We start from the raw sequence: 10,455 nt of genomic DNA, 5'->3' as shown, positions 1-10,455 counted from the left end.
CAGAATTAGAGATCAGTCTGGGCCATATGAAACCTTTTCTCAAGAAAAAAAAATGATGGACCTTAAAACAGAGTAGAACAGATCAAAATTCAGCTGCAGGAAAAAGACAAGAGATTCAAACACATTCTGATGTTTTCCAAATAGAAAATGTTCAGTATCTGGATATGGAAACTAATGTAAAGGAAAGAAGATCATTTGATTGTTCAAGTAGTAAACTCCACCCGTAAATGAAGAGAACGAGTCTCTTATTGAGCGGTTTGAGCAGCAAGAACGTAGCTCATTGGACACTCAATGTGAGCAGGAACTTCCCAGCCCCCAAAACTGTGAGAAACTTGTCATTTAAGAACCACCAAATGTATGCTCGTGTGTTACAGCAGACTGGATGGACCCAAACAAGTACCCAGCACTAGGATGATACCCAGAGTTTGGCTAATTGTGCTGACTCTTCTACCTTGTTTTTAATTTTATTAACTTTACTTTTAAAATGTGCAAATGTACAAAGATAAACCAGACCCAAAATTTATAACTTGATGGACTTTCATACAGTTAGAATTGGCATTTCAAACAGAATTTGTGAATGTGCACCACTCTAATGGCAATATTTCATGGCCAAAGAAGTGATTTGTTGCACTAGAAGCCCATAGACAACTTATAATCATGTTGGGTCACCCAGAGACTCCATGAGTGGTTACCACTAAGGTCACTGGAGTTGCTGATACAACAGCACTACCTGTTGATTTTATTTTGGAGAAATTCTGGAGCTTTTTGTTGGAGGGTCTTATTCAAGGCAGTCTAAGTTGTTCAGGTACTCAGGGTAGCCTATTCCTTCCAAGATAAAGCTAATTGTGGCTGAAGGGCCATTCAGAGAGGCAGAGCGTTATGGGACCAGCATCCCATACAACTTGCTGTTTACCTATTGACACCCATAGGAAGTGTACAGTCCCCACATGGGGACACTAAGCTGTGGATTGCTTTGCAGAGGACCACTTAAGGGGAAGATGTGTTAGCTTCCTGTGATGGTTAGTGTTAAATGCCAATTTAGCAGAGTCTAGAGTTTTTTGGGAGCTGGGCTTCTGAGAATGCCTATAGATTATTTGAGGGAGGAAGGCCCAGGTAATATGGGTGGCTAGGATCCTGGGGTATATATGTGGAGAATGGGAGCTGAGCCACAGCATGCACCCATTGCTCTCTTGCTTACTAATTGTGGATCTAGTATGACCTGTAAGCCTCCTGCCAGCATGCTTACTTACCTACTTTCATGTCTTCCCCGCCATTTATCCCTCTGGAGCTGTGTGGTGGTTTTAACAGAAAAGACTTCCATAGGTTTATGTATTTGAATACTTGGTTGACGGTTGGTGGAACAGTCCTGGGAAAGACTAAGAGTTGTGGCCTTGTTGGAGATGTGTCACTGGAGGTGGGCTTTGAGGTTTCAAAACCACCCTCTTTCTATCACTCACTGTCCCCCTTTTCCTCTTTTCTCCCCTCCTTCCCCTAATATCTGTCATTCACTCTCTCTCCCTCCATTCCTTCTCACCCACCCCTCCCCCACAACTCTCAGGCTATATTCTCCAAGCCTGCCTCTGTGCTGCCTTGTTCATCACTATGATAGCCATGAACTAGTCCTCTGAAAATGCAAGCAAGCCCTTGATTAAATGATTTCTTTTATAAGCTGCCTTGGTCATAGTATCTTTTTACAACAATAAAAAAATAACTAAAACAAACTGTAAGACAAAATAAAGTATATTGTCCTCTAAGTTTCTTTTGTCAGGGTGTTTTATTATAATCCCTTGAGATTAGCTTCAACAACATTGCAGAACTCAAATTATTCCGTTTGCTATTTCCTTCTGAAGTATCAGTGGTTACTTGTGTCTCCAGTGAATAATAAGTAAAACAAAATATATGAACATATATATTGATTCGTTGTTTTCCTTTTTTAAAAAGTGAGTCAGTATGTCGCTCAGTTGGTAGAATATTTTCTCATAGTGTAGAAAGCTCAGGGTTTGAGCCTCAATAGTTTACAAATTGCATGTGGTTACACATACCTACAATCCAAGTGCTGGAGACTTGTAGGCACCTGAAGTTCAAGGTCATTGAATTAGAAGTTCAAGGTCATTTTTGGCTACACAGTGAGTTAAAAGCCAGGCTTCATTATAGGAGAACTCATCTAAATCTTTTTATTTGAAATGGAGTCTTGCTAATATCATCAAAGCTGACCTCCAATACTAGGTTCAAGGGATCTTATTGCTGTAGCTTCCCAAACAGGTGTGGACTACTGTGACTCTCTCTCTCTCTCTCTCTCTCTCTCTCTCTCTCTCTCTCTCTGTGTGTGTGTGCGTTTCTGGGCTCAGACCCAAAACCTTGGAGGGCACGTGTTTATCACTGCCCTATCTCCACAGAATTTTTATAGGTATGATTCGAACTTCATAAAGCTAGAGCTTATCCCTTCCACTTTCCCAAAACAACAGACAAAAGAGAACATAACCCTTCCATTTTATTTAGAAAGTGTTTTATAGTGATCCATTATGAAATGCCTGTAAAGATCATTGAATACGTACAATTATGAAACATATTTACTCATTTAAGAAACCGAACTCTCTCCCTCCGTAGCTACACTGGCTTCTCTTCTTTCACCTTCCCCATTCAATGTCACCTAAACCTTGGTTACTATTCACTCGTCCCTCATTCCCGAGGATTATTTTCATTACATACATTTTATTACATCTGTTGTTTCTAAAACAGAGCTCAAGGAATTTTGTAGCCCATAGCCTATTTACTGCCACAGTTACACAGTTTTCCATTTTATTCTTCACAACTCTCTCTTTAACAACTTTATTTTCCCTCTGTTGCCAAGAATCCTATCCAGGCTAGCGCTCTGAGCTACATCCCTAGTCACTTCCTAACATCTCAAAGGCGTTAATTGGCACAGTGTTGACTCCCCCACTAAAACTTTGTTACATTGTTGAATGACACAAAGGGCAACAAAAAGTTAATGCTTCAAACTTGTTTCTTTTGAATGGACTTTCTGCCCTTTGTACCAGCGTTAAGAATCCTGATTACCCTTCAGCCCTGAGTTGACCATATTTATAAAAGCTCCTGACCAGCAAGAAGGCAAAAGGAAAACTCAGAGCGACTAAGACTACATTTCCCAGAAAGCACTGCGGCGCCACCAGCATGTCCGGGCTCTCTTTAGAAACTTCCGGGTTGTACGGGCGGAGCCTAAAGAACCTTCCAATGGTCTTTCTGAACTAGGAACTTGGTCTAACAAACGTCATGTCCCCGGCACCAATCAGCTGATAGGTGGGTGGGCAGCGCGCGGGGGGCGGCGTCACTGAACAGCGCCCGCCTATCGCGCCTTATCCTTGCTGCTTTAGGCTGTGTCTGTTTCTTGCCTCTTTTCCCACTGCTCGTCGCTCCGTTTCCATGTCCCTGGTGGGTGCCGCACCCCAGAACATCCCACGTACATGGCCACCAGCTCGAGGGAGTCCTCGTTCTCTTCCTGCGCGTCCTGTGACTTGGACGACGAGGGAGTGCGCCTCACCTGCGAAGATGCTTCTCTCTGCAAGAGGTGCCTGGGGGCGCTGGGTTTGGGATGGGCGCTGGTGTCTGGAGCCTAGGTGGCAAGTGGGCCACTGTCCAAGGCATACGCTAGGACATTGGGAAGGAGCTGTCGCACTCATCTGGAGCGGCCCTGGCTTCACACCTGGGAAGTGCACGGAGCGGGGAGGAGTTCATTTAAGTCATAATTACCGAGTGTGTGTGGACCACGACTGAAAGAAAGGCGCTGAACAAAGCTTGCTAGATCTTGGCCCTCAGGAAAGACAGGGTGTGTTTCCAGTAATAACTACAGCTTTGCTGGGTTAGAAATGCAATTTTGTTTGGTAGATTACTTGTGTTGAAATTGGTCATGGTGATTCCCCATTGTGCACCTAAAAGTCCCGCACCGCCCCCCGCAGTGTTTGTTTGTAGAATCAATATTATACATAGGCGGCAGTATTTATGGAGTTGTAGCAGGTGGTGGTGGGTGTTGTCTGTGCACGAGAAATCACAAAGTTTGCATGTACTTCATTCCTGCATCAAAGTTAATGGGACATAACATTATTCCAAGCCTTTACTTTAAGCTAATTAGTGGGGTTCGGTTTCAATGATTGCAGATACTTAAAGGAGCAAGACAGACATGATGGTCACATACCAGACTCACAGCCTAGTGTGGAGCAACAGTAAACTCATAATGTATTGTTGGGCTCTTGGAGATGCAGCCGTGTCTTTTAGAGTTTGAAAGTTATACCTGGATGTTTAAATTGGCAAGAAAAGCCTGAAACAAGGAAGTAGGATAGTGTTCAGAACAAGGGAGGAGTGTGGGCTTTAGAACAATTAGGACAATGCCCTGGAGATAGGCCTAGGCTTGGGGCCAGAGAGGTATTATGGTTCGGGGAATACAAGTTTTGGGGTGAAGTGTTGCACTTTTGTAGAGTCTTAGAAACTAAGCATAGGGATTTTAAAGCATCAATCCTAAAGCCAGACTGCCCAAGCTATATGAACTTGGGCAAGTTCCTAACTTTAAAAAGAAAATGTGTGTGTGTGTGTGTGTGTGTGTGTGTGTGTGTGTGTGTGTGTGTGTGTTATAAGTGCATGCATGTGTGGGTGAATATACCTGTGGATGCCAGAGGAGGATGTTGGGTTTCCTGCTCTATCATTCTGCTCTTTTCCCTTGAGATAGGATCTCTCACCTTTTCAGCCAGACTGGTTAGGTAGGGAGCAAACCTTAGCAATCTCGGCAGTCTTCCTGCTCCCAACCCGCACCTCGGGTTGTAGGTATGTGAAGCCATGACCTTCTGTTTATTGTGCTAAGGATCCAACTCAGGTCTTTATGCTTGTACAAAAAACATTCTTATCCACTGAGCCATCTCACCAGCCCCCTGTGTGTGTGTGTGTGTGTGTGTGTGTGTGTGTTTTGGTTTTTGGTTTTTGTTTTTTTTGCCTTAGTTTTCTTGTCTCTGAAGTAGGGATGGTGGGGCTGGGGAGAGAGCTTAGTTGGGAAAGTGCTTGCAGTGCAAGCACTGTGACCTGAGTTCAAATGTCATCCATGTAAGAAACTGCACATGGCATGCCTATAGCCCCAGCCTGGAGAGCTGGAAACAAGGGGATCCCTGGAGCTTACCGACCAACTGGTCTAGCTAAAATGGCAAGTTCCAGGTTCAGTGAGAAAGCCTGTCTCAAAAAATAAGGTGGAAAGTGATAGAGGAAGACACCCAATCTCAGGTCCGAGCTTACACATGCATAGCTGCATACACATGCAGGTAAGCACGTGCACATCACACAGTAAAAGTATGTGAGAAAGAGACGGAGGCAGCTGGGGTGGGGGGGGAGATGGCGATCTGGTTTCATAAGTGTTTTGAAGATTCAGTGATAATATCCACCATCTACCATCAGCAGATCGTTGAGAGCAATGAGTGTGGCTGGGGGTTTGTGGTTTGCACCCAGAGCTGTTTGCACTGGATCTCTATCTCTGAGCATCAGGTTTGGGTTCTTTTCTGTTTGCTGCTTTGTTTTGTTGTTGTTAAGATTTTTGTTTTTGTTTTGTTTTGTTGTTTTGAACAGGGTTTCTCTGTGTAGCCCTGGCTGTCCTGGAACTTGCTCTGTAGACCAAGACTAGTCTCCAATTCACAGAGATGCCTGCCTCTGCCTCCTGAGTGCTGGGATTAAAGGTGTGTGCCGCCGCCACCACCTGGTATATGTATATTTGTGTGTCTGTGTGAGTGCACATTGTTTTGGCAGGTCCTCTGGAGTTGGAGTTATAGGCAGTTCTGAACCACCCAATGAACGTGCTGGGAATTGAACTTGGGGTTCAGTACTCGATCTTAACCATTAACCACTGAGCCATTTCTTCAGGCCCCATAAATTAATCCTTAAATTATACTTGAGGATTCAGTGTCTCTTGGTTTGTATGATTCTGTAATCAGCCTCCTTGAACAATTTTTTTTTTCAAATTCCATTTATTCACTTTACGTATGTGTGTCAGCAGACCTCATAGGATGGGTCATTTCTCTCCTTTTACCTTGTTGGTCCTGGGTATTGAACTCAGATAATCACATTTGGTTACAAACACCTTCTTCCTGAGCCATCTTGCCTATGAGACCAAAATCTTTCTTGTATCACACAAAATGTTTCAATCTTGTCAAAAGTTGTGATATCACTAGATGCTTGCTTGTGGGGCGTATGAACAAATTATCCTCCTGTGCCTGTCTTCCATTCTTTTAACATGGGAATAATAAAGTTAGCATGCCTTTTGTGTGTGAGGATTAAATGTGAAAATTGATGCAGAGTTGTTGCTACGAAGTGAAACTGTCAATAGTTTACTAGTGAGTGTTTGGATTTACTTTGCATCAGATTATTGTTTGGTTGGAGTTGCTGGCCATGTGGTGGTAGTGGGGTCTGGCTGGTTCCTGCCATTTTGAGTTACAGCATCAAACCCATAAAAGACAACATTGAAAAAGTCAGTTGGCCTCCCAGGGCACCCACAGCTCTTCTGTCACTGTTGGTTCACCCCTCCTTTGGTACAGAGTCCTGGAACCGTTGATGAGGTTGTCTGGGCCGGCGGTTGTAGTGAGTGTGGAGTGTTTTCAGCAGTGGCTGTAGCAGATGTTTCAAACTGTTAGTATTACCACTCTCACCCTGTAGTCATCAAGCCAGCGGAATCATGGCCTCCTTTTAGATCAGGGTTGTGTTTACTCAGTTCCTGGTGTGTCACTGTTAAATGATGCCTTTGAGAACTTTTGAGGCCGTTAGAAAAAGCTGTGTGTCCATTAGTGTTGGGGTGTGTGTGTGTAGGTACATGATCCTGTGCACACTCAATTAGCTGCTGGAAAAGCATACCATAGGTGTCCTTTATTATGCCTTGTTCCTTTGAGGCAGGGTCTCTTGCAGAACCTGGAGCTCTCGTTTTCTCTATTAGGTTTACAACCTGCATGTCCCACCAGTTGACCCACCTCCCACTGGGATTGCAGGCATGTTCGAGACCAGGCTTGGTTTTTTGTGTGTGTGCTGAGATCACGCTTGCATAGCATGCACTTTTAAATATTGAGCCATCTCTCCAACCCTGGATATTGTATTTCTTGGAGGAGGGAATTTTCATTCTTTGAGATTCAGTTGATTGTCGTGAGAGTGGGCTGTCAAGAAAAGCTCTCTTGCTCTCTTTTTTTATATGTCTTCGCCTTCATCTGCTTTACACTCTGATATGACACAGTCAGGGCATCTTACCCAGTTGCTGCCTTGCCGTTTGTTTCTAGTCAGCAGACTCATTCACCAGATGAGCATCCCTGCTTTTTAAGGTAGTAAGCCCCGTTATTTCATTATAGCAACGTGAATCAGACTCTCGAGTCTCCTTGTCTTCTCGTTAAGCTCATCATGCTGTGCCGGGTCACTCGGTTCATTGTATGCCAGTGACCTGGGGTCCACCATACCGTGTCCTCTCAAATGAGTGGCATGTTCAGTAACTCCCTCTAGTTCATCAGCCCCATCATAACCATTCCTTCCTTCCCTGTACCTGAACGTGGATGCTTCCCTACAGATGTCCTTTTCTTGAGGTCTTATTGTTTCTCATATGTAATGTCCCCAAGGATCAGGTGTTGGAGATTTGTGTTATCTGAGCTGTTTTTTCCTTTCCATTTTTAGAGGTTCTTTATATCCGGCAGGGTTCCCCCTTCCTGAGTTAATGAGTTCCTTGAAGACTTGTGCGTATGCCTTTCCTCTTCTGGTCTTCCTTATTTCTTTCTAGGCGTGGGTCTTGGGTAACCTTTCCAAATCCCACACCTTTGTAGGAACTGATGCAAGACATGGAACACTTTACAATTTTTGTATCATCCTTACACAAAGACCTTGCTAACCTCTGAGGCATTGCCATTTTAGATTATCTGCTGTTGAAACGAGCACCATCCCTAATTCTTGACATAGTCCCTGGGTGAGCTCAGCATCTTGTAAGCACCCAGTTTGCTTATATACTCCCATTCCTTTGTGATCACCCTTTCTTACTTTAGTGACCACCCTTTCCCACCTTAGTACCCTGGGTCTCTGTTTAGGCGCATAATCATCTTCCTCCTTTGCAGTTGCCTTAATCAGTTATCAGAACTCAATCAGCTTTACTTGGGACTATGGCTTTTCCTGTCCTCAAGTCAGAGCTTAGAGTTCATAGTCCATCATTCAGCAGCTGAGTTGGCAGTAGACCTTTGGTCTTAGTAGACCTCTTTGATGAATTAGGTGAGTAGTCAGGAGACAATAGCAAGAAGGTGTGGTCCAGCCGGGTATGGTGGTGGATCTCAGAGAAATGGCACAATTTCTAGTTTTCATTGCCTCCTAGTGGAACAACTTGATACTCCTGTGAGTTTGTGTCTGCCAGCCTGGTCTGTACCCCTAACTGCTTCTCTGGACAACTCATTCTTCCTCTTTAAAAAAAATTGTTTGTGTGTATGTCTGTACATATGCACATGCATGCATATACATGTGTACTGGTGCATGCACACATATATGTGCATATATACATGTACTGGTGCATGCACACATATATGTGCATGTGGAGATCAGAGTTGGATGTGAAGTGTCTTCAGCTATTGTACTCCATCTTATTTTTTAAGAGTTTCTCACTGAGTCTAGAGCTCACAGACTCAGCTAGATTCTCTGGCCAGTGAGCTCCAGGGATCTACTTATCTTAACCTTCCCCCAAAACTGGGATTGCAGCTGCACAGGTTCTGGCTTTTTACATGAGTGGTGGGGATCTAAACTCAGTCCTCTATTTTGCACACACAGGAATTGTCTTGTTTCCTAGGAATTCTGGGATTATAGACACCCATGCAGGCTTTTATGTGTGTCCTGGGTTCTTGGGGTTAAAACTCAGATCCTCAAGCTTGTATACCAAAGCAGGGTTACCTGCTGAGGCATTGCCCTCACACCTGGTTTGTTTGTTTTTGAGATAAGGTTTCATTGTGTAGCCTAGACAGGTCCTTAACTCCTGTCCTCTTGTCTCTGCTCTGTGAGCAGCTGAGACTAAGTTTCCTACTTTATCTACTTCCAAACTTGACTTTTTTCCATCCCGTACACTGCTTGACAGAGAGCACAGAAGCCTTCAAGGAGCTGTACTCATGTCCCTCTGAGCCTTGGCAGACCTTTCCTGTAGGACACACTTGCCCTAGAGATGAGCTTGACAGTTGCAGCTTCTCAGTGAGGGGTAGGAAATACCTGTTAGGATGTGTGCTTCAGCTGCTGGGTTGTTTGTAGGAGGGTCCATGACACAGATGTGCTGTGGATCAAATGCTATTAGCCAAGGCCGGGCAGCTCTGTTGGGGAGGGCACACTCAGCATGTTAGAATGTTTGTCTGGAGAAGGATCCAAAGGGTAACAGGAACCCAGCCACTTGTCAGCTGGGAGAGAGGGGGCTTGGTGTTTTTGTGGGTGAAACAATGCTGTGCTACTGCGCCAGTTTGACACAAGCTCAGGTCATCTGGGAAGAGGAAACTTCAAATAAGAAAATGTCTCTGTAAGATTGGCTTGCAGACAAGTCTGTGGAGCATTTTCTGGATTAATGATGGCCACTGTGGGCAAGTGACAGTACCACCCCGGGGCAGGTGGTCCTGAGCTGTATAAGAAAGCAGGCTGAGCAAGCCATGGGGAGCAATCCAGTGAGCAGTGTTCCTCTAGGGCTTCTGCTTTGGTGCCTGCCCTGACTTCTGTTCATCATAGTCTGTCATTAGGACATGTAAGTCAAATAAACCCTTTCCTCCCTAAGTTGTTTTAGTCAAGGTGTTTTATCACACAAATAGCAAGCGAACTAAGACAGTGATCTTGTTTTTAATCTGTATTTAGAATTCAGCAGGACACGTAGTCTGTGCCACTTATCAGTGTTGCAAAATACCTTACTCTAATGTTCTGAAAAATTGTTTATGCTCAGCAGGAAAACAGCATGGTCTCACTGTGGGTCCAGGCCTAGCTCATGCTAATGAAGGTCTAGCCCATGCTAACCAGCCAGTTCCTAGAGGCCAAGGCTGCTTTCTGTGCACAGTAGAAGAGTGAATTTTTACAACATGCACAGAGGCTGCCAGGCCTGACTAGGAACATTGACAGAAGCAGAGTGATATGTGAGGGGACCTTGGCAGAGGCAGACACTGGGCAGCAGGAGAGCAAGACCCACAGAAGGAGGCGCCGTCCTCACGGATGTAAGTGGTGGCCTGACACAGGCTAGCAGCACTCCTCTACTAGCTGTGCAGGAGATGGGTAGTGGCAAAGGGGGCTTTCTCTCTCTGCCAAAGCCCTGTTCTTCTCCCCCTCACTCAGTCTCTTAATACACATCCTTATCCTGTTCAGGGTGACTTAATCCTGCCACTTGAAAAATCTTCTAGGTCCCTATTAGCCACAGGTACAAAACTACATACAATGTGATATTTGACCCACTGTTCCTTTTTTTTGATT

The 10,455-nt window shown here is 44.6% G+C and overlaps 1 protein-coding gene across 1 annotated transcript in view; it reads left to right on the top strand.

Annotated features, from left to right (window-relative positions):
• Positions 1–3,353: 3,353 nt before the first annotated feature.
• LCMT1 (leucine carboxyl methyltransferase 1) overlaps positions 3,354–10,455 on the top strand; it is a 48,787-nt gene continuing 41,685 nt past the window's right edge. The window contains exon 1 of the mRNA XM_080911757.1: positions 3,354–3,565. Within this exon, the coding sequence (XP_080767883.1) occupies positions 3,462–3,565 (104 nt within the window). The 5' untranslated portion in view covers positions 3,354–3,461. The remainder of the gene's footprint in view (positions 3,566–10,455) is intronic.

The sequence above is a fragment of the Micromys minutus genome, assembly GCF_963924665.1.
Source record: "Micromys minutus genome assembly, chromosome: 2".
Taxonomy (NCBI): domain Eukaryota; kingdom Metazoa; phylum Chordata; class Mammalia; order Rodentia; family Muridae; genus Micromys; species Micromys minutus.
The sequence above is the reverse complement of the archived record's forward strand: the minus strand, read 5'-3'. Positions and strand labels throughout refer to the sequence as shown.